Source organism: Cheilinus undulatus, linkage group 1, assembly GCF_018320785.1.
Source record: "Cheilinus undulatus linkage group 1, ASM1832078v1, whole genome shotgun sequence".
In the NCBI taxonomy this organism is placed as follows: Eukaryota; Metazoa; Chordata; class Actinopteri; order Labriformes; family Labridae; genus Cheilinus; species Cheilinus undulatus.
This window is the reverse complement of record NC_054865.1, coordinates 12,058,125-12,085,465: the sequence shown is the minus strand read 5'-3', so window position 1 is coordinate 12,085,465 and position 27,341 is coordinate 12,058,125. Positions and strand designations below refer to the sequence as shown.

The 27,341-nt window shown below is 38.9% G+C and overlaps 1 protein-coding gene across 1 annotated transcript in view; it reads left to right on the top strand.

The window, feature by feature from the left end:
* The window catches only part of LOC121506994 (SH3 and multiple ankyrin repeat domains protein 2-like), a 351,623-nt gene that overhangs the window by 54,201 nt on the left and 270,081 nt on the right, over nucleotides 1-27,341 (top strand). The window contains exon 8 of the mRNA XM_041783083.1: nucleotides 8,859-8,936. Within this exon, the coding sequence (XP_041639017.1) occupies nucleotides 8,859-8,936 (78 nt within the window). The remainder of the gene's footprint in view (nucleotides 1-8,858; nucleotides 8,937-27,341) is intronic.

Sequence of the window (27,341 nt, the reverse complement as noted above, 5' to 3'; positions counted from 1 at the left end):
AGCACCACTCCACCTGGCTTCTTTGAAGATACGCTGCAGGTGTATTATTAGCACCAGCTGCGCCCAAACTGTGTCAACCACATAGAGCAGATCGATCCAAACAGCTAGAAAAATGTGCAAAGTATCTCTCAACCTCAAAATACAATACAATGCATGAACTCCCTATTGGTAATCAGCACTATATCAACATTACAACTCATCCTGCATGTGCAAAAGGTCATTAGGAGGTCAATTGGTCACAGAGAAAAATCTTTTGAGGTGGGAAACCACAGAATTCTACATAAAACCACACATCCTTTTAGCCTCATAATGTACTCACCCATGGCAGAAGCAATAAAATCATGGAATCATGTAGAAATGAATGCTTTCGAACCCAAAAGGGCAAGATGACATACCTTTCCTGTGTGATCTCACAGTTCTCCTGTGATCTTTGCCGTCTTCTCTCAAGCTGCTTAAGGCTGTGTGTAGCGCTGTAGACACACTTCCAGAGTGTAAGCTCATTCTCCTTTGTTTGGAGCAAAACTGTGGTGTTGCAAAGCCCGGCCCAGCTGGTGTATGAGAAAATTATGGGTTTGTAACACTGTCACAAGCCTGAGCACACTCGTCACTGTCTGATACTGAAAGTAGAGATATTTACAGTCAGGTTTTCAAAGCCACCAAGAAGAAGAATGGAGTAGAAGCAACCATGGAAACCCCGTTCATCATAAACCTAGTTCATGCTCTATGCAGACAACTGGGTCCATCCTTCTATTTAGATGTTTTTGCTATTTTAAAGATGCCAAAAAATGACCCTTTTCCTACTTCCACATCTTGTGCAGCTGAGAGGATAAAATGGGCCTGTTCTGCACAAATATGACTATTTAGAGGGGACAAAAGACATGCAGAATTGAATTTAAAACTCTACACCTATTGTCCTATACATGAGTACAGAGGCATTCAAATCTCCTGCAGATCATAATTAAGTATACAGGAAATGTGATCACCTCTTCAAGCAGATATGGGCATACCGCCCAAGGATGGTTTACCTGTGTTAACGCTGATAAAATGAACTGAAGTTTGGGGTCAAGCACAGTGGTTTTCAACTGGACTAGCCTCAGCATCCACCAACCACTACATAAAGAGAAATAGTGGCCCAAATTTAAGATATTTTTCTGCCAATCATATTTATTTAACGAAGAATTAATGCAGTTTGGACCTCAGACAGACAGAACCAAGAGACAAAATAAATGAAACATGTTGAAAAAAGCATCTCAAAAGGACATACTGTATGGCGGATTGATTTTTTTTCAATAGCTGTCTGCTTTGTCTGCTGTTGGTCTGTTTCTTGGTTAACTGAAAGTTGTCAGTATGGTGGCTGCTGCAGATTGGACTCAAACTCACTCTTGGTTAAACATTTAGCTAGTGTCCCTTAGATATTGTCCTAAATGTTCTACCATCAATGGTATTGACTCGCTTTTGTAGACAGCCTCTGGTGGACACTAGAGGACCTGAAGTTTCCCTTCTCTGTATACTTCAGTGCTTTGATGCTGTGGTGTGCTTCCTGCTGTTTCTGCTGCTGACTCTTCCTTATTCATTCAATTTCTGTTTGCACACAACCTACAGGTCTTTGATGTTTTTCCTATGGGATGAATAATTTTCTATTCTGTTCACATGTTATTTATCATGCTCATGTCCTTCATGCTATAATGCTGAGCTCCTGCAGTTTGGAGAATTCCCACATGTGTAAGCAAACCAACAAGCCACTGTCTCACCCTTCATGGAAATAAAAGTTCAAAAGGTTGCTGGTTTCTTACAGATCAATAGATACAGCTGACTTCTGATGCCATGTAGGGAAGTTAATGTATTATATTCAATTCACTGTTTTAAATAAATAAAGTCCATTTTTATTATGTAAATATGTAATACAGGGAGTTATCAGCCATGCAAATGCAACGTTTTTCTATTAATTTTAATGTTTTATTTCTTAGGGTTCTGCATGAACTCAATTTTCTTTGATTTTGTTTTTAATTAATAAGAAAGCTTGTGATTCTCTGCTGTATTTAAAAGTAAAAGTATTTGCAGACCTGAACAGCAATGAGCTGACCCTTTTTGTCGCAAGACTTAAAAATAGAGGTGGATATATCCTCCTATTCTGTGCCAGACCACTGAAAAGAATAGCATTGAACCTTATTTATTTTCATTACACTAAAAGTGCCTAGAATATACAGTGCCAATAAAAATTATACACCTCATTGGATGTTTTATCCTTTTATTGGTTTTATAAATCAATCATGGTCGATATGATTTGGCTTTTTATCATAAACAGAAATTTAAAAAAAACTCCTTAATGTCAAAGTGAAAACCTATTTCTATAAAGTAATGTCAATTAAGTAAATATATGTCTCTTAAAATAAATGGCTGCATAAATATTCAACCTTAAAGTCAGCATTTGACTGCAATCACAGCACTGAGTCTCAGTCAGGCTTGCACATCTGGACACTGTAATTTTACTCCATTCTTCTTTGCTCAAACTCTGTCAGGTTGAAGTTCTCCATTGGATTGAGGTCTGGGTTTTGACTTGGCCACTCTGGAACATTTACCTTGTTGTCTTGAAACCATTTCTGTGTAGCTTTCTGAATGCTTTGGGTCATTGTCTTGCTGGACAATAAATCTTTTCCTTATTGATTTTCTTGTATTTTGTCCCAATTAATTTAACCTCTATACCTTGTCAAGCTTTCCTGGGGTTGCTGCTGAGAAGCATCACCACAGCATGATGTTGCCACCAACTTGCTTCAAAAGGTGGAAATGGTGTGTTTGTGTTGATGTGCAGTATTTGGTGTCTTTGGTGTCTTGTCTGATGACCAAAAAGCACCATTTTGGTCTCATCAGACCAAAGAACTTTCTTCCACTTGACCACGGAGTCTTCCACATGCCTTTTGGCAAAATTCTAGTTCAGATTTCTCAGCTTGTAATTCATCTAGAGTAGTCACTGGTGTCCGGGAAATTTCTTTTCCTGAGTTGCTTGGAGTGTTCTTTTGTCTTTGTGTTGAAATGGTAGCCAGGAATACTGATTAACCAGTGAGTGGACCTTCTAGACACAGGTGTCTTTATACTACAGTTTCTTGAGACACATTCATAGCACTCAGCTGATCGCCATTTCACAAATTGTGAGACTACTAGCACCAATTAGCTGGACCTCTGTTGAATTAGGCTAGTATCTTTAAAGGGGTTGACTATTTATGCAGTCACTTGTCGTACCTCTTATTTGATTGACATTACTTTGTAGAAATCTGATTTCACTTTGCCAAAAAAGAGGTTTTTTTAGATTGTTTATTGTTGTCAAAAAAGCCAGATTATAATGAGCATGATTATCAAAAGCAATAAGAGGATAAAACATCCGATGTGGTGAATACTTTTTAGGCACTGTATCAGTCTAGCACCAATGTATGAATTAATCCATCACTGAAAATAGTCCTTAGAGAAATTTCTCTTTTTTAAAATACTATCCATAAACTACTGTGGCCAGATGTTCTCAAACATTACAAAGCCTCTTTTTTTGATAAAGTAGCAGAGAAACAGTAAACAGTATATCAACTTGTGTTTTAAAGATGAATACTCAACAGTATACTGGCAAAGAGGTCAGAGACTATAACATAGGAATTCACAAACACTTGGTTCTGATCCTTTCATGGGATTTGCCAACACTACAAGCATATCAAATAAGCTCAGCTTTGTCCCTGAAGTAAAATAAAGAGAATAAATGAACCGTCTCAGGGAGCTCTTAGCTCTAACATGTCAGTGAACCCTCCAGCTAAAGGTCAGCAGTAGCCTTCAACCCTTCTGTGTTCAGACCATTTAACACATCGCCCTCAGAGTGTGGTCAGTTAAGTGGATGGATGCGGCAGAAACAGCCCACTGGTGTTTATAAATCAAAATAAGAGATTATTTCCACTTAAGGAAGACCACTCTTTCTACAGAAAGAAGCATTTAAATCTGACCTTTATGAAATACTCTCTGCAAGAGCTTTTGATTGTGTCTTACATAAAATGTTCCAGAACGATTCACATCTGTGTTAGAGCATAAAGCTGGGGAAGGTAAGAGCCTTGAAGTGCATTACTGAAATTTTTCCATATTCTTTCTTACAGTGAAGAAATCCCAGGGAAAGACCAACTGAAGAGTTCATTCAATCTTCTTAATTAATTGGCTTTCATTTTCAAAAATATCAATGCTTAAATCATTTTTTTTTTTATCTTTATTCAGTTTCACAGTGGTGATATCAAGGAGAGTGTAAGTATGGCGAAGTGGCTTAAGGGTCAAAAATGAGGCAAAAATCAGAATATGCAGTCCCAGTGCATTTATTAACATTTTAAATGTGCAGCAGTGTTTACAGTGCAGATCTGGAGAAAAATAAAGGGAAGATCTTGCAAGACAAAAAAATGGAAAACAAAAGAAGGTGGAGCTCCATCAGTGCTCTCTGCGCAGCTCTGCACACACACTTCATTCCACTTGAACTGAAAAGCTCTGATACCAACCACCAACAATGTCAGAAAGCCTCCAGCCTTCTCTTATATACGACTGGGAAGGTTCCAAAAATCAATACACTGAGATGAAAAATCAATTAACTATCCAAGACAAATTTCATAACAGTAATTTAATGATGTAGACAAGAAAACACATAGGTAAAATTCTCACATTTCCTTTAAAGACCCTGTAAAGTATCATGGGACTATCATAGGACAAACGATAGATCACTGTGTTATAAACCCCCAGGTCAAATTTCAGTCACATAAAGCATCTCCAAGTTTATAAAATGAAGCTTCAAATCATGAAAAATGAGGCAGTAAAATCTGCTCCAGGATGGTGTGGGCATGTCTGTTAAATGAGCTGAAACCACGCCCACTCAGGACACGGGTAGTCTGCAGCATCACCCCCCTCACTCATGGTGTCATACTTGGTGACATGACATCGTTAGTCCACATATTGGCCCCACCCACATGAAACCAAGCCAGGAAAGAGATGAAATGGCCTGAATCCAGAATTCAGTCTCATGAAGATCTCAGAGTTTTCACATGTTTACAGCAACCATATTCCAACATTTCTAGAGTGTTAAGACAAAAACTTTGGATTTCACTTTGCAGGGTCTTTAAACAAGTTGTACTTTGGTTTGCTACAAAACACCCCTCCACTTCTACCACACTTGGCGCCTTCCACCCAGTACACCACTACATAACCCACCTGCAGGGTTCAGCTCTGTTTGCCCATTTCCTGGTTTTTAAAATGAAGCTCAAGGAGACAGTGGAGCAACAGGTGAACAAACAAATGCATTTTCATGTTTATCAATGAATAAATATGTTTGAATTTGTTCATGTGTGTTTCTTTGACCAAACAATCCAGTCCCTCATTAAGTTTTTCATGTGTTTTTCTGTCAGGAAGGGCTTTTTAAACCATGATACATGATGTTTGCGAGCTATGCTAAGCTAATAGCACAGGCCTCTCAGCTGGCTTGATGTTTTTTATTTTTTAAGAATTGCTGCGTAACATTAATGCATGCAGGCTTTTCTTAATTTAGCACAGGGCAGCTCTATGTAGAGAATGACAGGTCTTACTTGATAGTAGCCACCCTCTGAGAAAATAAAGCAGATGTACTAAAAATGAACCAATGGAGATTGAGTACAAAACACCACAGTTCCTCGAGTATCCTCTTGGAGCGGACTACAGAAGCAACAGAAAGCACATACACATCCCAAAAATGCATATTTTGTTTATTTATAATGTAGAAATAAACATGTCTGATCTGAATAGGTCATGTCGGCATGTAGCCTTCATCAGGGTCATCCATGAAGGCTACACGCTGAAACGCATCGGTCTAATCAAGTTGTTCTCTGAACTACAACAGTGTTGCTGGATATTGTTTCTGTTCTCTTCAAGACTTTTTTCATCCTCCACACACCTTGGATGTGAGTGAAGCTGTGCTAGAGTTACCCACTTCAGCTCATTTTGATAGAACTGCCATGCTGGTAAAATTGACCTCATAAGAAGGCATTGATTTCACTCTGTTAGATAAACAATAGGTGTTGCTATGGAAACACCTCCTGTTTATTGTTGCTGTACATAATCAGAAGTCACAGACTAACCTTCAACATGCACACCACAGAGAGATTCTGTGATAAAACTTAACTAGATTTGCTCAGTGCATTGAATAGAGAAGAATCTGATGGTGGGGAAGTTTCAGGACTGATGGATCAGTCTTGGGAGGATTTTGGATGTGATGTCATCATCCAATAGTGATCCAGGTCTCTTTTTTTAGTTAATCATGTGTTCATTGTCTGCGATTAAATAACTGCTCTTGATCAGTTCTCTATATGAAAATCAATGCTCTCTCTTTATAGGTTCATTGAAACTACTGGCACGTTTAGGTATACATTATACATAAGCCCTGGTGGTTCTAATGCCCATCCCTTGTTTCTGTTAAACTGGTTGATCAACTTTTAAATGTTATCAGGATGCCTCGTAACCCTTATTTATATTTCAGTACGGAAAACTTTGATATATATATATATATCTACATCTATATCTATATCTATATATATAGATATAGATGTATATCTATCTATATATATAGATATAGATATATATATAGATATATCTATATATATAGATAGATATATATATATATAGATATAGATATAGATATATATAGATATAGATATATATATATGTATGTATATATATTTAAAACCATGATTAGGGCCAACTTAAAAGATGAAAAAGGAAGATAATGTCATCATTTTTGTGCAATAACTCCCAATTTTGGGGAAGAAACCCAAAATTTTTGACATTATAAAGTTACGAGAAATCAAACTCAGAATTCTGACTTTAAAGAGTCTGAAATTTACAAGAAAAAACTGTTGAAAGTAAAATTTACCAGAAACCAAACTGAAACATAGGTTGGATTTTTTACTTTAGTCTCAAAAAATTAAAAAATTAACTTGTAAAACTTGAAAATTATTTCTTATGAATTGTTATATAAAGAGATTTTAAATTACTAAAATTAACATTATTTTGTTATCCTACAGTTGCCCTTATACACCGTTGTAATTATGGATAGATTATACATAGATCTTCTGTCCAAGACCACGTGTACGGAGACCTATCAAGTATTGATTTTGTCCATGAAAACAATCAAAATTGATGTTTAATTTTTCCAAGGGGGTCATGGGGAGATTTAGCTTTTCTTAGATATAAGTAGGGGGGGCTTAAAGATAAAAGGCTGAAAACCACTGCCGTAAGCCATGCTAACTCCTCACATCCACCTGTAGTCTACCCTAAAGTTGTGGACTTTGATCTGTTTTCAACAGATGAGTTTCCCATGCCTATGTTAATATGCAAGGACATCCAGAGCATGACCGGGGTTGTGTCAAGCCTCCTTTCTGCTTTATGCTGCCCTCAGGTGGGATTACTCACTGTTACACCCCTTACTTCTGCCTCAAGTTTTGGTCCCAACATGCCTCAAAGTTCTGCACAGTGTATGTCTCTCCTGTTAAAGTTTTTGGGGCGACCACTCGTGATGAATGATGACCCTGATTTGTTTTAAGGGTGACGCTTCTCTCTATTATATGCATTGAATGAAATCCCCCTACAGTCATTCTCTGCCTTAAACAATACTGGATGCAGACCTGACTGTCTGTCTGGTGCAGATATTCCATGTATTGTATTTGTTAATAATGATGAGAATAAGTGCCTCTCTGGTTATATCGGAGGCATTAAGGATGATAATGATGGCTGCATGTGTGAAACAGAGGGGGCAGATGTAGTGTGGATTACTCCTATCAGGTCGTTTTACTGTACATCATAAATATGCATGAGATCTCACAGAAGCAGACACCAGAGCAGAGAGCTGCATGAAAACAGAGGAAAGTAAAAAAGTTGTGGCGAGAGCGCTCGTGTGAGAGTCCTCCATCGTCTTCTTTTCCATCAGTGATCTACTCTCTGTAACTCAACATGAAAAGCACAAGAAAAATCCATTTGGAGCCAAAGTTTCCGTGTTGTCCAATGTGCACGTTCTGCTATTATCCTGATATGACTTCTTTTTATTTTGCATTTCATCCCCTCGTCTCTCCAGCCCTTGTTTCCTTTTTTAGCGCTCTGCTTCTATAATTATAATCTCAGAGCTAAAATGCCTACTGCCTTAATTCCCAGCTCTGATGTATGTCACACATTTCCATTTGAAATACTCTAAGAAATAAGATGTCGTAGGATTCCTCCAGATGGAGTAAAAATAACCCACTCATGCTCGTCTTAAAATAAGATGTTAAATGTCTAATCACAGAGATGTTTGTGATGCTGACAGCCCTGCACACTCTGTGCTTGTGTTTCTGTATCTGTGTGAGCGATTTCTCAACTCTCAATAGCTTATTGTGGATCTAAAAAAAGTATTTATATTCATGTGTGCGTGCACAGTACATGCGTGGTTGAGCACTTTGTGGGCGATCTGTGCAGCAGATTCAAACCCCTCAGCACTCTCCATCTCTCTGTTCTTCTCTCTCTCCGTCTCTCTCCATCTATCTCTCTCGCTCTCACTCCCTCTTTCTCTTTGAGTGGAGCAACAGATCCACTCTTACCAGCCACAGGAGCTCCATTTCTCATATAGGTATTAGATGTTTTGTGCTTCTTTTACTTCTTTCTCCTCTCTTAGTGTAGGGATGTTTAGATCTCCTCCTGCTCTGCTGACTTTTTTATGCTTTTTGGAAAATTCTGCTAATGTCACTGGAAGCCTTAACCAGCCTTTTCCCTCAGCAAAGTAGGAGAATTGAAGGATTCAGCATGTTTAAGACATTTTTAAGCTTTATTTTCACATTTTTCCCCCTTTTATTCTGCAGGATAACTGTGCCAGAGTGCTTCTTGTCCGTGGAGCCGACAAAGAAGTGAAGAACTACAACAGCCAGAGTCCATTCCAGGTAGAGTAAAAAAAAAAAAAAAAAAAAAAAATTCCATGCTCTTCTTCACAGCTTTTTAAATGTATAATCGATTATAGATCATTAATTTCAGCTGTCAGTGGAGGGAAACATTTATAGTAGCAGCAACCTTTCTTCATCTCATTTGTTGCCATGGAAACAGTGCAAAATGGTCAAGGTCAGCTGGAACCAGGGAATGTGGGATGTCTTTCCAGCCAATATTACATTTGTTTCAGTTAAAGTGTTTAGAGGAGAACCAAAAGCGGCGTCGGACCTCGATAGCTTCCATTTAGTCATTTCCCTCCTTGTCCTTGTGTGAGTGAGCACTTTTCACACATCTTTAAAAAACAGCCGCCAGTGTTAACTTTGAGAGTACGGCTCCAGCTGCAAGTCAGAGTTTATCAAACTGTTCTCTAAGTGTTTTGGCGTAGTAGTTTCAGCTTTCAGTTAGAGGGAATGTCAAAGCCCAGGTTCTAGAAGGTTGAACATTTTTGAAATTGCTCCTCTAGTTGACTAAAACAGGCCTCTAATGTTTGCACCATGCGTCTGATCAGAGTACGTCCTGTTAAAATGTGTTTTTTCTCAGTGATAGGCTCTGATTGTTACTCAAAGTGTCTGGCATCAGTGCAGAAAGGTTCCCTAAAGGAATGGAGCTGTTTGTTACAGAGGAAGTTACTTTTCTGACACCAGAAACAGCTGTTATGTCACTCTTTGCTTATATCCATCCAACCATTATGCAAGCTGCTGATCTTGTTTTGCCCTATTTTAAAATCTTATAATGCACTTGTATCCCTCTATTCATCCTTCCTTTTCATTTTATCTAAATATATATCTATATATATTTTTTGGGTATTTATGCCTTTATTTCTAGAGTTGATAAAATTACAAACAGGGATGAGCGATTGGGGGAGGGCGGACTTTATCCCGGGTTGCTCTTGTGCATGGGGCGCAACCTAACAGCTAAGCCATCTGCAACCCATTTATGATCAGTTGTATATTGGCCTTGATTTTTTTTAAATAAACGCTGTTAAATTAATAAAACATTTGTGATTGATCTCAGAATATCTACTAGTTATGATGATGACTAACTTTTTTGTTGCATTTTTAAATTCCACTATTTTGCATGTAAAACGGTCTTTGTTTCATTTTAGATTTTGTACCGTCTAAGGCTGGGTTTTCTATTTAGTTCAGAAGTCGGAGCTGGGAAAGACATCACGCCCAAGTTGAATATGTTCAAATTTCTACGAGATGGTAACTCGTCGGGGTATTGAAATTGCTCGTATTTTCCAAGTTGGAATTCTGAGTTAAGGTGACACTCTGGATGATGCATCTGACTGGCGTCGGAATTTCTGAGTTTTAAGATAAACTGGAATGCACCAGTAGAGGGTTAATTGACCTCCTGTTTGGATACAAACCTGTGTTTACATAGAAGATTATAACGTGAAGTTAATCGCAGAAAAAGGAACTTTTTATGGATTGAAAAAGAAATAAATGAACAGTCAAAAGGTAAATGTTTAATAGCACTATGTGGAGAGGACTTGTGAAACATTAAGGAGCAATAGCGGGCTTATTTTCCATCTCGGTGACTGCAGGGAGACACTGCAGTGGTCTAACTAAAGTGCACTGAAAAAGGACAGTAAAGTGCGCAATTAATGCAATTGAAGGAAATTCATGCAAATATGTTGAACCTTAATTAACCACAACTAATGCATTGATGCTGACAGCCCTAGTTTTTATTGTTTTTGATATATAGAATCATTTTACAGCATTTTGGTTAACTTTTCCTTTTTTAAAATGTGCTTTACAAATAAATTTGGAGTGAATTTGGACTGGTTTGCTGGGCTGGAGCAGATATACTTGTTACGAGGCCAGAGACGGAGTACATTATTGTTGCCGAAAGGCCTGCAGGATATTGGGAAAATATCCAGTAAAAGCCCAATGAAGATATTAGTCGTGATGGGAGTGTTTATGAAGTCTGCATAGAGGCTTTTAAGTTATATGAAGTGATAACTGGTTTACTCCACTGCAGTTGATTTGCAGTAGGTGCAAGCAGTTTTGCATTGCAAATGCACAGTTAATAGAAGCATGCCCTTAGGCATGGATTTGTAAACCATGGGTGCAGATTTGCAAATGACTTTTTAAATGTGTCTGACCTTAGCCTTTGAGGGCTTCATGGAGCTTTAAAGTACAAGCAGGACAAAATAGAGTATGGTCACTACATCTAAAGAGCTTTAGATTATTAAAAAGGAAAGCTAAATCCACCCCATGAGCAAAGTCAGTCTTTGATTCACAAAACATTCTTTTATCACTATGGTTGAAGGCATACTGTCCCTAGTCAAATGTCTCCTGGTACTTCTCAGAGGATGGATATTATTTATAAGGACTCACCCCTGCAAATTTAAGTGAAAGCTGGTGATAGGGATTCGTCCGAATTCATGCAAGTATCAACAACTGTGGCAACTTTTCCAGAGCACCCCTGTTTGTAACATGACTTCTCTGCTGAATCCAAAATAATCCCAAGTTATTTGGGATTAATTCAAATGACAAGGGCGCTCTTCAGTATTTCCTCACTTGTCTCTCCTGTCTCATCCATCATGCTAACGTCTGTCACCAAAAGTTGTACCCAGCTACTTGGGGAGTATAACTGAGCTGGAGATTCATCTGATTGGCTGGTGTATGCACGGCTCCATCTGATTAGTTAAACTTTGCATGCTGATGGAGTGCATGGCTTGAGTCTATAAATGTGTTCTTTTTTTTTTAATCAGCGCCCATCTGGCATCCTTTGCAATGAGTTTGTCGCACATTTCATATTGTGACGACGAAGGAAATGTGGTTCGTCTTTCAGGCTTAGTCACCAGTCAATCACAGGCTGACATACAGAAACAAGGCTCACACTCACACCTACAAGCAATTTAGTCTCTGTTTCCAATAAATGTGATTTTGTTTCACAGGACATGTTCCAGCCTTAAACAGTTTATATGTTGATTGGGTTGTGTGTTGTAAATATTGTGTTAGATCTGAGATAACCCTCTGAAAGTCCAAATTTAATGAACGTCAAAGGAGAAGAAACCAATGGAGATAGCGGGAGAGGAAAATCTGTTTAACATGAAATCAAATTACAGATGTTGTGGAGTCTGGTGCCTACAATAAGAGTGATCTCACAGATTTTTGGGGTTAAAAATGATCTTCCTCTTCTACAAAGCTCTGTCTTTGTAGGGATTCTGTCTGTAATGTTGTCAGACACTTGGAATAACACTTGGAATAAAAACCTGAGCCTGCAGTGACAAAAACAACATTTTCAGCAGACAAAATTTCACCATGTGCGGCATTTACTGGCTGTCTTGTTGCTGAGAGCAGGAGCCGCCAGGAGCATTTCAAAAAAATATTTGTACATTTAAACCATTCAGGTTCCAAAACATTCAAAAAATATTTCACAGCTATTACAAACCCCAGCTCCAAAAAAGTTGGGACACTGTGTTGAGTGCATTGAAATACAAAATTCAGAGGAAAGTAATACTTTTTGACCTGTATTCAATCGAATTCAGCACAAAGGCATGATAGTTTAAGTTTCAAACCACTCATCTTCGTTTACAGGCCAGTGTAGTACCTGCACTCTTTTTTTTTTGTGAAGCCATGCTGTTGTTACTCCTGCAGAGGGTGCCTTTCCATGGTCTTGCTGAAATAAGCAGGGACGTACCTGAATAAGCATCCTCTGAATGGAAACGCATGTTGCTCCAAAACCTTTGCATCTCAGCATTAATAGTGTTTTCACAAGTGTGCAAGTTGCCCATGCTGTGGGCACTAATACACCCCCATCCATCACAGATGCTGCCTTTTGAACTTTGCAATATCTGTCTCAGTAGTGCCGGCTAAGGGGTCGTAGCATTCAGTGTTAGTTTTCAGTCTTGCCCTTGGGGGCAGAGATTTCCCCAGATTTGGAGAATCTGAATTCCTTGCTATTGCACGTTGTTTATAAACTGTTGGACTATTTATCCATGCAGTCTTTCCCAAAGAATCCGTTGCGAGTGGGAGCAACTGAGCCTTTTAGGAGTTTTCCTTTTACAACCAATCATGGCACTTTACCCATTCACCTACTATGATTTATGAGAATTCCTACTCTTTTCCAGTCCTTTCTTTCCCCTGTTCCAACTTTTCTGTAACATGTTGCATGCAGCTAATATAGATTGTATATATACACCAAAAAAAAAATAAGTTGAAAATTTTTAGCATTAAATATCTTGTCTTTGTGTCGTTCTCAACCAAATAAAGGTTGAAGGATTTGCAAATTGCTGTTTTCTATCTTTTATAGTATCATTTTACACTATGTCCCAACTTTTTTGGAATCAGAGTTAGCAAAAAAAGACAATTTCATACATCACGTTGATAAAAATTTGTTGAAATTAAGCATTCCTGTCTCCAAATAATGTTTTTTTCCATTGTAATGTAAATGTTGGCTAGGAAGTGGCTTGATGCTAACATTAGCAGTGTTTTAAAGGCAGCTAACAAGCTATTAATGATTTTCTTTTACCATGAGACATTGTCTACTGTCCCTCTAGGTTTCCATTTATTACTGCCGTTGTGGTTTCATATTAATCTGGAAGCACTGAAATAATGATAAATTGTCATATTCTATTTGTTTATATGATACACAGTCTGAAAAACTGCAGTATTACACAATAACAAAAACAGATCTTCCCAACCTGAGTGTGATGTCAATGCACCATGCCCGCCGTGGGAATATGATCTATTGATTTTCTTTTATTACAACAAACCTCAAATGTTGTAGAAATGCACAGAACAATCAACTGTAGTGACTAGTTATCCAGACTCCAAAATACAAAAATTATGCAGAATATAAAATATTCATCATTGTGTAATGCAATCATGAAGACATATTTACTAACACATCTATGTGTAGATAAATGCATTCTTTTTCAGAGCTGTGGAAAAGTTGAAAACGTGCAGAATCATGGACTAAAGGTTGCACATGAGCGTATAAGTATGGATATTACATGTATGTTTATGCATGAGCTCTCATTGTGTTTGTGTTCAGTACAGTGGTTCGTTCAGCAGCACATCCATCCCAGGGAAAAATCCCCGGCAGCATTTAGAGAGCAGCCTAGCTGGAATGATTGACTCATAACCTCCATCAGAGCTACAAAAGAGCTGCTTTAAGGCAGGCGTTTATGAAGGCAGCCCCACAGGGTCCTCCACTGTCCTCCACTGCCGCTCCAGTGCACAGCGCTTCATTAGCCACAGCGCTTCATAAAGGGAGAGAGCCTGGCTGAGTGTTGGAGTTTGAACCTTCAGATTAGTTTCTAACTTTAAAGTGAACACTCTGGTTTTGCCAGTCATCAGTGGTTAGAGTCAGAATCACCTCCAAGCAGGAAAGTTTGATCCCTCTGACTGGTGAGGGCCTTTTTATATTGAGGTGGCGTGTTTGATGCTTTTTGGGTGCAAATATTCATGATGTGGCTCCAAAGCTGTTTTGACCGTGGGCAGTCACTGGCATAGGCAAACTCTGCTATCATTTATGTCTGATATTGTTTCCAATACTTTCACTTGGGTATCTGTTAAAGAAATCTGAATATTATTTGTGGAAAAAAGTTTGATAGCTGATATTTGAAAGCTTTACACTCTTTTCTAATTTAAACCATTCTTTTTTGATTGTGTCAAACTCTTGTGAAACTTGTTGATAATTCGAGGTCTGATGATTGATACTGGGTAGGTGCATTGACTGGTTTACTGCAGATTCCACTGCAGGCAGTATGCTTTAGGTCATTGCCTGGAAATCAATGGAAGGGAAAACATGGGAGGGAGGTGTTCTTTTTATAGTCGCTGTAAATTGTTTTACAGCCACTACTGTCTCATGTTCATGTCATATCACAGGATGTGTGATGTTTGTCAAATGACCTGAAGCACAACAAGCTTGGAGCCAGTTTCACTTATTATTTGGTGAGAGGTGGGGCACACCTTGGACTGGCTGCAGTCAATCACAGAGCTTATGTGTAAATACAAAGAACCAGTTACTCTTGCACACATATCTATGGGCAATTTTGAGTCACCAGTAAGAATTACTAGCAAGTCTCTGGTCTGTGGGAGGAAGCTAGAGCACCTGGAGAGAATCCATGCATGCATGAGAAGAACATTTGACTGGAAGTTGAGCCACAGACCTTATTTCAATGATAAAACAGCACTAATCCCTGTGCTACTGTGCTGTTCTCACTAACCACCAGTTTGTTCAATTTTATGATGACCTACATTAAAAGTTTGATATTCCTATTAGCAGTCAGAGAGAAGAGTCTATATGTTCTCTGAATAGATAGTTAAAAATGCTGATGCTGCAGGCAACACTGCTGCTGTCACAGATACACCAGCATGACTCTCGAGGCAGATCCTCCACTATACAATGCAGATCTTAATTGAGTTTCATCATAGTAAAAAGCTGTAGCTGTGTGAGAGTAACATGCAGCCTAATACAATGAGCATTGGTTTAATTAGAAGTCACACTCACAGGGCTGATTATGTAGACTAAACCTTGAATACTGTAGAGATGCTGATAATGTTTTAGCTCCACTAAAAAAAGCAGCAAGTTTATCTCTAAAGTTTAGGAAGGAACGTGTCACTCTTCTTGTTTTCTCTCCACCTTTCCTCCTACTCCTCCTCTTCTTCCTCTTCCTCCTCCATGTCTGTATGTCCAAGCTGCTGTCAGGGAGCTGGACTCAGTGATGAAAGTAGGAGAGGATTTAAATTTGATATCAGAAAATGACTCAAAGAGCCGCGTTACAAAAAATGTTGGATTGAAAATATTAATTTACATAAAAATGCACTGCATTTATAAAGCATAGTTCCTTTTTTTAATGGAAAATATATAATAAATATTACAGAAGGAAACATATCATGATCTTATATTATGATTTCTTTCAGCCCTAGTTCAGGCTTCCATATTCAGTCAGAGCTGATGGATGGATGTTACGTGCAGTTTTATTTTTATCTTTGTTATATTCACTTTCAGTACAGGAGCCAAGATCAATAATGTGCTCTGTTAAAATATGCATTTGAAGAAGGAACAAGATCCAATGTTCATCCAATATTTCATTTGAATCATAGGGCTTTTATTATTCATGACAGGTTACTCTGTGAGATCCAGGAGATTTAAAGTGAACCGGATTCTAGTTGCAGTGAAGATCCTGTTATTAATGATGTAGCTCAAACACAAAGATCCCTCTGTGTGGTCATTAGTGTTAGAGAACAGCAGGTTACATTTGTTTGTTGAGTGAGTTAGGTGAAACTGAGAGTGAGGTTAATTTTCTGTTTTTTGTCTATCAGGATGTACGCTTCATGAAAACGCCCTCCACTAACGCTGATTTCTTCTGGTTGGATGATGAAAAGCTTGAGTTGTGCTTTAAAAGACAAACATTTTTAGTTGTGGATTGTATCTGTAGAGGTGAGAAGAAAGCAGAATACAGTGCATGAGACAGAGTTGTTTAAGAACATGACTTTTCATAATGACTTGTACTAAATTATTGGACCACTGCAGCTTTAGGGTCTGCAGAATCGGTGTTTTAAGCACTGATAGTGCTACCAATCTGAATTTTACCGGTGAGTGCTCCTCGGCGTTTTTTATGTTGCTACACTAGGGTGTGAACGTTGACATCTACTTTCCCAGGTAGTATTCAAAGTGTTGTTTAAATAGCTCTGTGTGGTTCATGTTCCTTTTTTCAAGGAATTATCACCAAGAAAACATGAAAACAGTGTAAAGTAATCCTGCCCTGACATAGGCAGTTGCTGTAAAACAGGAATCTTAGGGCCAACCCCATTCCCCTTGGCCCTTATCTCAGCCCTTCCCATGATTTTGTGTATTCACGTCAGGTGAAGGTATCCCAATCCTTTTTTGAATCAGTCAAGGGGTATGACGAATTTCCCACAATGCATTGCATTCACTTACGAAATGGCACAACAGACTACGACGGAGGCACATTAATGTAACTTCAGCATTTATAATTAATTATAGAAAACACAGCAGTTGTGTTTTCTCATTTATAAATCTTTTGCTACTAGGGATGGGAGTTTTAATGTATTTTTGGTATATAGACATGCAAATGGGGGCTAATAACTGTAAATACGTAGAGAAGATCAACACCGAGATCTGTAGTATGAACAAGATGGTCCAAACTTTATTGATCTCACCACATTTGACGAGGGCATCTTGTTTTTGTGAACTCTTGTCCCTTCTGATGATGCAGCTATTTATCGGCAATGTGTAATGATGCAACAGCAATCAAGAGGTTTCCTAGGGGGTTGTTTTCAGCCCTACCTATTACCACTCTGTTTCGAGGGGTAAGGGGAAGGGTAGACAAAGAGGAAGGGCTAAGTGGAGAAATGGGATTGGTCCTTAAACCTTGAAAAGACAAGTCAGATCAGTTTTTCATCCTTCATTATCATAAGTCCCGCCCCTTCTTGTTTTTGATTGGCTAATGAGGGACACTGAAGAGTGCAGTGATGATCCAAATGTTGAATCGTTTACAGCTGAAAGTGTGGTCAGCAGGGTGACAGAAACCAGGGTGTTTTTCCACTCAGGACACTGAGCGCCAAAAATGTAGGACGACTGGCTTTGTAGTGAAAATGAGCACTGCCAGTGCAAAAAATGACAGCTGTGGAAATGCCCCTTATTTCTGGTGTTCTTATAAACCCACGAGAGTTTGGCACTTTATGTACATTACAGATAAATCAGTGCACTGAATAAATCTAATGAGGTTTTTCTCCAACATTATTGATGCTGTGGATTTAAAGGAACATTTTTGCTACATTTCAGCACTAATGTTATGCTGAAGATAATTATTATTCCCAACTGTAAAATTATTGGAGTCCTGGTGATGATCAGTTGTGGGACATGGTGATTACATGAAACTTTGAAAAGTTGTTTTTTCTGTTTGTCTGTTTTCATGTTTACTTATTTTTCTCATGTTGCTGCAGATGGGTTGAAATTAGTTCACAAGTGTGTGGGTGTTTTACAGTATATAAGGTGCAATGAATTATTTTGTGTAGGTATAAATAGGAACATTTAGGAAGAACAGCCTGTTCTTTGCTATGAAGATGCAACCAAGGGAGGATATAGGAGAAACAGAACAATCACATTAGATTCTACAGGATTGATAAAAGGAACTTGATTGCATTGATCAATTGATTGTTATAATGACACTGATAGGTTGGTTATACCATCATCACATTGGCACAGGGTAATTAAAAAACATCAGCCAAAAGAAGATAGTGGCACTCAGGTGCTGCTTGCTTTTGTCTTAAATCATAACTACTACTATATTGACTCATATTGAGATCCCAATTAATACATACACTTCTTTGTCATTAAATTATCAGTAATTTAAGTATTTGTTATGTTGCCTTGAGAGGAAGCTACAACTATTTAACAGATTCTATTAAGAAGTCTTGCCTGTCCAACTCCTCAAAACCAGAGTGGCTCCATATGACTGAGGTCATTTTCCCGTTTTGTTAACCACCTGCTGTCTTTCTGTCATCTTCTTCATGCTTTCAAACTATCCTGAGGACTTTTTGTGTCTCCCTCTGCTCCTCACTTAAATTCAAGAGAGAGCTGTTTTAGTGAGAGATGCAGAGCATTTCACAGATCATTAATCTGGGAGATCAAAATCATAAGCAAAACTGAGATTTGATTAATCACCCTGCAGTACAGCACTCATACTCAGTCCCACAAAAACATGGTTGAATTGCAACTATGAATGTTGAATAATTACATTTGTACTTGTGAATAATGTTTGAGTTTTGATCACTACAGTTCACTCGTTACTATTTATCATATTGGTGACATGAGGCTTTACACACTTTTTCTTGATTTATGAATCAAATAAAGTCAACGTGATATGTTTTATGAGTTTGACTTTTAAAATGTAGTATTTAAATAGGTGTCATCTGTAGTTGACTTAGAGAGGTACGAAATAGATTTGAAGTGTTTACTCAGCCAAATTCAGTGGCTACCAATGTTATATATTATAATAAGAGCAGGAGTGCATGTACAAAATGACTCACATACATGCAATGCTCCTTAGTTAATGTGACAGCATGTACTTTTCCAGGAGTTCACGTCTAGGTGTTTCAACTGTGTAAGTATCCTAGTTAAGGTTCAACATTTAGCTGAAAGATTTCCTCATCAAACTGTTGCTTAGAATTTGTACCGTGTTATGCTAAAAGTACTTTACTTCAAATTCAGAGGAAAAATTAGCTTTATTTTGAAAGAGAATAATCAAGAAGAGGAAATGTTTGAGATACAAGGTGCAGATGCATTTTGACGTCTTCTGAGCTGTATGTTAGGCTTTAAAGCCAAATTAGACTTTAAGGAAAGGACAAAGTTTATTTACCTGGCTAAATTTAGCTCAAACTGAAGAAGTTTTAATCTGAAAATAAAACATTTAGTCCCAGTTTGTTTTGAGTAAAGTTCCGTCTGATGATGATTAGTTACTCCACAATGAACAACAAAACAGCAACTTTACAGTTATTGTACTCAACACAGAGCAATAGAGAACAAGGTTTACTTTTTACAGAGCTGATTTTTACTCAGTTCAGTGTTGTATTTCATCTTTTCAGAGCTGTTTTCCATTCTGTAAAGAGCTGTATTCATTCCTCATAGAAATGTTTCCTACTCATTATAGAACCATGTCTTTTCTGTATAGAATGCTCTATGTAGAGCTGTAGCTCTGAATAGAATGATGCTCCTCTTTAGAGCTACCTTTTACTCTAAATAGATCATTCTGCTGACTTTCCGCCTATAAACAGAGGAACAACAGAAGACCTTTTGTTGCCCATGTATAGGTATTAGACTTGATATACACAATATAATATTAAAGAAACAACTGTGATGAAGATATGACAATGACCCAGCAGCAGAGCACAAGACGTGGTAGTTAGGTTAAAGGAGTTTATTTGATAAAATAAAGGAGTTTATTTGGCACTGGCAGAGAGATGGAGACACTGCAGAAAACGAGGACAAAATTGAGTCAGACAAGGCAAAAAACTCACTTAAAAGGAAGAAACGGCAGGTTACCTGAGCTGAAGTACACTGGCGTCTGAAAGTTCATCACCAGGTGTGCTGATCTTGATTGCCAGTAATTAGCTGCAGCTTGGACATCTAACCAGCTGCAGCCATGTCTGTCCATGAGTGACAGCAGCTGAATTAAAACTTAAGTGGGTGTGGTGGTTTTACTTCAACTCTGGTGGTGGCTGGTAATAAATACACTCAAAAAAGAATACATTTTACTACTTTCAAACAAAATATTTGTAACTCTGGAAATCTAGATTGCCCTGTGTAGTGTCCTTCCTTTCCATCACCACGAGAGAAGAAAGATGTGACAGTGAGTAGCATCCAGTTGCCGCCATGACAAAAAGCTAACTATGGTGCACAATTACTGTGATTTTGACAAATCAATGTTTTGATTTCCAGCCTTTATTACAAATAACGCATTAACACTGACAGCCCTCATCACATCATTTCAGCCACTACTCTTTTATAGAGGATATGTGTTTACTTTATTTATCCTGATGGTCATATTTTTGTCATTTTTCCAAAACTGTCACCAAAAGTAGACTGCCAGTTGAAACACTGAGATTCGGTAAAGGATTTTGTCACCTTGCACAACAGTGCTGGTATAATTACTTCCTCCTGCTGCAACCAATTGATGGATTGAAGATTATCTGACAAAGAGCCCTGACTGGAGGCTGGGCGTAATACCTGCGCTGCATTGCAGGATTGTTTTATTTTCATTATTGCCAAGTTTTTACCTGCATAAGAAAAAAAGAGAGCATGAAAATTTTCTTTAATAATGCTTAGCTCAGTAAGCAGTACACAGAGTTTTGCCACAGAGCTTTCTAGGAGAGCTGAAGTAAAAATGTTGGTATTTGATCAATTTGATCTTGAAATCAAAAATTTGGACACCAGTGTTTTATGTAACAGGATCATGTTATAAACAGTACAACATAATCTTACCACTGCTGGGCAAAAAGAGCAACTGTTGAATAATTTCCCAGCCCGAGGATATTTCAGAAGAGCAACATGTCTTTTTTGGAAGCCAAACATTAACAGAAACAGGATGTGGTTTCACTCCCTCAGAATGACAGACCGAGGGACGTGTTCAGCAGCCAACACTCGGCTCGAGCATCGCAGCAAACATTCAGAGAGAAATCTGTTGTAAAAGAGACAAACAGCAGTTTTTCTTCTGACACAAGCCTCAACAGCAGAACAACAAGCAGCCACTAGACATGCTGTGGACTCTCACTTGTTTTCGAGTGGAATAACTCGCTCTCTTGCTCTTACTATCTTTATCACTGTTGCACTCTCCACCTACACATGGAGCCAAGAGCCGAATCCAACAAGTTTGAGCCTGTTCTCTGAGTGGACGGCGTTCTTGGAAATGTAGGATATCTGCAGCTTAGAATCAGCACATGAAATAAGGAGGCATTCGTCCATCAGAACCAGTGATATAACACGGAAACTAATCACCCACATCCATGCCAGGGGTAAAATCAATCTAAGAAGACTAAAAAATGTAAAAGTCTTTATGTTTTATAACCAGTTCAACCACTTAACGCATGTATTTTTTCTGATTTAACCACAAGAACATCTGTGAGGTTCTTCAGTTGCTGTATTTTCAGTCCAGGTTTTTTCTAGAAAGTGTTCGATGGTGTCGAGTGAAGGGCTCTGTGGATGAGTCAAGTTCTCTCACACTAAACTGGGGTAAAACAGTTTATTTTTGGCGCTGAGTTCATGCAGGAAGGCACTGTCATATAACCTAACTGGTTTAGTTAAAGGGAGGCTGTTTCTTAAAATGTTGTAATAGTCATTGTTAAATAAAGTCTTCTCTGCTTAAAGGGGAAAAGACCAGGATCAAAATGTAGTGAGGTACATAAATGGCTCCAAATACTTTAGCGTTCTGGTCAGTAAAAAAACTAAGAACTCTTCTGGATGTTATCTGATTTTTAACTTGTTTTTGCATGATTTAAAATGCAGCCATAACACTCAATTTTGCAGCTGCAAATTGGAGGAGATGATTCAAGCTCTTAGCCATCAGACTCCAAATTAGGAGAAAAGTGACTTGTTAAAATCTAAATGTATTCATCACAGGAGATAATGGTCAACTCCCTTTAAGGAGAGACTGGCAGCACTGAGGCTATAAGGCTTGGGGTTATTAGAGGAAGCAGGGTACTGTTAGTTTGGTTATCTAATGCATTTATATATGCATGGCTCATAAAGATCATTGGTAACTGACAGGGATGCAACGGTATCAAAATCTCATGGTGAAGTAGAACCTCAGCAACTAATCCATGGTATGGTATATATTGCAGAATCAAAAAAACAAAACAATAAGTGAAGATTTAAAAAAAGCAAAGTCAGCATTTATTAAGCAACAGTTTCACTTTAAATATCACAATATGTGCAAAAAACTGCTGTAGGTGCGCATTAGGCAAAAAAATCTATTCTTACATTTTGGCTAAAGCTGTTTACTAACCTTCTAAAACCTTCCCTGTACCACTAAAAACAGCTGTAGGTCTTTTGTGATATATTCATAATACACCCTGTGGTCTGTTGAGCCCTTACGCTGTTTAGGGGAAGTAGGATTGATAGAGTCTTTTGGTCTTCTTCTTGCATCTTCGCAAATCTATTTAAGGTGATGATTTGCCAAGTGGCTCCTGATGTCACTCGTATTCCCCATCAAGTGTGCCACCGCAGTCTGACGGTGTCTGCATATTGTTTTTGTCCGTCACCTTTTCTCCTTCCTCGTCTCTTGACACCAGGCAACCAAAAAGCTTCCACACGTCAGGTTTAAAAGTCAGTGGAGCCTCCACGATCTCTAAAACTTCGTTACTCGGTTCTCTCTTACCACTTGTAGCATCCACAATTTTTACGCTGTGTGATCAAGCCAGCAGGTGGACAACGGTAACTGTAGTTCCCACTACCCTTCACTCTGCTCCGCAGGAAACAATCCACACTTTTTGCCCTGAAGACTTATCTTCTGAAACCATCACATGTCCACAGCATCACTGAAATGCTTCTGTCACCAGGATACCGCAACATTAATGATACTGTTACATCTTTAGTAACCGACCTGTATTCTGAAATAGATATATCTAAAATAGCTAGACTCATAAGTGTACAGGTCTGAGTACAATGATCTGGCTGCATCCCAGACCTGGAAGGATGTGTTGGAAATTGAGATGCTAATGATGTAAACTGTACTCCAAGTCTTAGGAGGACTTAGAAGCAAGAATGCTGTCAAACGACGCTGTCTTGGTTAAATAAAATCCTTAACAGTAAAACAGGTACACACAGAGAACTCAGACCACAGCGCTACCTTCTGTACCACCAAGCAGCCACAGGATAAAACAAACACTTTAAAAAAGTGCATTTGTAGCCAGAGAGTGGTTGTTTCTATAGTTTGGAACCATTGTTTCCACACAGGTGCTCCACTCAGCAAGTATTAATAGTTTTTAATCACTGAGGAAGCCTGAGTGTGTGAAGAGCTGGTTTGTGTTGGTGAAATGGTTGGATTGCAAATGAAGTAGAGAAACAGTGGACAGGGTATGAAAATGTAAAGTTTTTCTCAGTCTCTTCCCATCTAACACGGTAAAATATATAAGTGCATCAGGTAGTTAAGCCCAGGTGCAGCAATTCAGGGGCCTAAAGCATCAGCTTACCCTCTTATTATTAAAGTCCTGAGAGGTTATAAGTGTAGCCATTTTATTTCACTCCATTTTCCATGATAACATTTTAATTCTGGTTATTCTCTAGAGATCCAAGAAATGATCAGCTTCATTACTCTTCCAAAAAACTAGATAGATAAGTCAAGATCTTGAGGGAGGACCTTGAATTTGCTCCTTACCCCAACTAAATGGATTAAAGGGTTAGGGTTAGTCCATGTATTGTGTTGTATCTTGAGGCTGATCGGTTCCTTTGCATGTTTTTCCAACTGTCTTGATTGATCTGCTCGACATGGATTGATGTGTTTTGGCAGCGGCCAGTGCTGTAAATAGACAAGGTGAATTTCCCAAGCAGAGCTGAGCAGAGCTGAGCACTTGCGCCAGAGATGGACTGGAGCGGGCTCAGTGGAACTGCAAGACTGGCTGGAGAGGGAATGATTTGGCTCCACAGTATGCATCGCAAGCAGATCGTTGCAGAGATAGAGTATGTGGAATTTGGGGGTAAGGGTGTCCAAATTCTAGCTGGAATGGAAGAGTAGGGTGCTCCTACAAACAGAGATCATCTGGAGGCGCACACCACAATAAGAGTTCTGGGAAATTTCTCAGAAAACCTTGCAAATCATCAGCAAGATTTGAAAACTTGTTTGTCATAGTAGGTGTCCAGTCAATGGTTTAAACTAGATACAAATATCCTGAGGCACATCTGATGCTGACCTTCTCAAATGTATGCTCATTTATGCACTCAGTAGTTGGTTGCAGCTTCTTTTACACAAATAACTGCATCTATGCAACATGGCATGGAGCCAATCAGTCCGTGGCACTGCTGGGGTGTTATGAAGCCCAGGTTGCTCTGATAGCAGCCATAACCTCATCTGTATTTCTGAGTCTGATGTCTCTCGTCTTCCTCTTGAAATTTCCTCAGAGATTCTCTATGGGGTTCAAGTCAGACCAGTTGGCTGACCAACACAGTAACATCATGGTCAGCAAAACCAGTTTCTGATTGTTTTAGCTTCACTGTGGATAATGAACAGTGGACTAACCGAAAAAGATAACATGATACCTCAAGCCATCACTGACTGTAGAAACTGAAAACACTGGACTCCAAGCACCTTGGATTGTGTGCCTCTACGATCTTCCTCCAGACTCTGGGACCTTGATCTACAGATGAAATGCAAAATATACTTTCATCTGAAAACAGGACTTTGGACCAGAGAGCAACGGTCCAGTTCTTTTTTTACTTATCCAAGGTGAGACTCTTATGACTTTGTCTGTGGCTCAGGAGTGGCTCAATACTGGGAACATGACACTTGTAGTCCATTACCTGGACCCGTCTGTGTGTGGTGGTTCGTGATCCACTGACTCCAGCCTCAGTCCACTCCTTATGAAGCTCTCCTAAGTTCTTGAATCTGCTTTGTGTTACAATCCTCTGAATGCTGGGCTCATCCCTGTGTCTTGTAGGGGTTTACCGGTACAGAAAAATTTCGGTTTGGTACGTACCTCGGTTTTGAAGTCACGGTTCGGTACGTTTTCGGTACAGTGATTGAAGCGGATAAATAAAATTTAATTTTAATTCTTTAATTAAATTGTATTGAAATAAATAGGCTGAATAAATTGCATTTAAAATATAAATAATGCTGCGACCTCCTTCCAAAAGTTCTTCAATGATTAAAAATATTAATAAATAAATACGTTTTTGAATAACTAGGTTATTTTCATTGATATATTGACATATTTATACCTATTCTTTAAACACTAAAATTTCCCAGCTAACTTGAACGCGTCATCACACGACCGCAGGTTAGATTATGTACATGGAAATTAGCATCTTTTTTTTGCTGATTTCAACACAGACTTCAGCACTGGACTACTTTTTTAACCAATGGGACCTACTACAAAGTTAGGAAGAACTTTTCACCACCCATCTTGGAGGATAGAGAGGTTAAAGCCGTGTGAAATCTGAGGATAACTTTACCTATGACACAGCTGCAGAATCCCTCTCTAACTCCTCCGAGGCTGAAGGTAAAGTTAAAATGATTCACAGAGCCAGAGCACCATTGCTATACGGGTGATTTAAATGAAGCCGGCGGCTCTTCTAACTCCACATGCGCCATCACTCTTCTTCGTTTGTTTTTGTAACTGCTCCTTCTTCTGTAATGACGGTTGCTGGCAGCTTTTGGGCTCATTGCCTTCACCTGGATTGAAGTGAGAACTCGATTTTTTTTTAATACTCAGACGTATTCATCATATTACTGCGTGCACCGAACCGTGACGGCCGTACTGTGACGGCACAGGACAAATACAAATACTGTTACACCCCTAGTGTCTTGTGTACATTTCTTACTGCAATTTTCTCTTCCAGGCAACTATTAATAAAAATTCTTTGAGAACAGCCTGCTCTGTCAGCAGTGATCCTCTGTGGCTTACCCTTTTTGTGGAGGTTGCCAATGATTGTCCTCTGTGCAACGCTTCAGTCAGCAGTCTTCCCCATAGTTATGGTTGTTAGCACCGAACCAGAGTGCAAAAGTGAGGGTTAAGGAAACCTTTGCGAAAGCCTGTCCCATGATATTCTAATATCTTGAGGTAATAGAGCTTTTCCATCTCTTCTGTACCAGCGCTGCAGGTGGGAACATCCTCCTGTACAGACCTTTACTGCAGCTCTTTTCATGTTCCCATGAAGCATCTACATTTGAGGAATCCCTTTTCTAAGTGGATGTGTGGCTCTGTGTGTGTATTTGTAGCTCATGTGTGAGTGAGGGGGCACGGTGCCTGTCTGTCACTTCAGCAGAGGGAAATGCTTGAAAACATGATCATTAGGAGCCGAGTTAACAACTGCAGAGTGCAAGTGCTAATAAACAGCAATTTTTGCAGCTGAATGAGACACGCTTACGCTGTTCTGCAGCTCGTGCTCTTAATTAGGACACTGTGTGGGTGTGTGGCCATTTGATAATATCATGTGTCAGTTCAGTGTCTCAAAGTGTGTATGTAGTACGGCTTAGCCTGGTAACCATTATTGCATACTACAAAAGAGAAGAATTAAAGCAAAAGCTGAAGCATAGAAAACTCCCATCATCCTCCCCAAGTGCCCCTTTCTTTTGACAGAGGGCTTTAAAGTAGATAGATATTCTTTTTCTTTATTAAACAATCTCCTCTAACAGTTGGTCACATCCTCTTTTCCCGTTCTTCTTCCTCTCTTTTGTCCCCTCAAACTGGATTTGCATCTCTGCCATCTAACCTGTGCTCCTCTAAGCTCTTCATCCTCTACATTCCTAATTCCATTTACTGGCCTTCGTTCCCTGCATTTTTCTCTCCATGTTCCTTTACATCTCTTCTGAACTTCCTCCCATGCTGTTCTTCTAATCTAATTCCTCTCTCCACTCCTCATTATATTCATTGTCTACTCTCCTATCACACTCTTCCTGCCCTCTTTACCCCCCACATGTTCTCCTCCTCTCATCGCCCTCGGCTCTTAGTGTAAGTCAGACTGATTTCCCCCTCTGCTTCTCTCTCCTTATTATTCAAAGGCATGTACCACAGTTACCACTGACAATCCATTTGCCATTTTTTCCCAAAGATTAGCAGATCATAGTTTGATCTACTGAGGCACCCTTATGTTTGGTAAACTCCCTAAAATGTGGTGTTTTGGATGGCTTTATGCTAGATTAACATGACAAAGTGTTCTCCTTAATG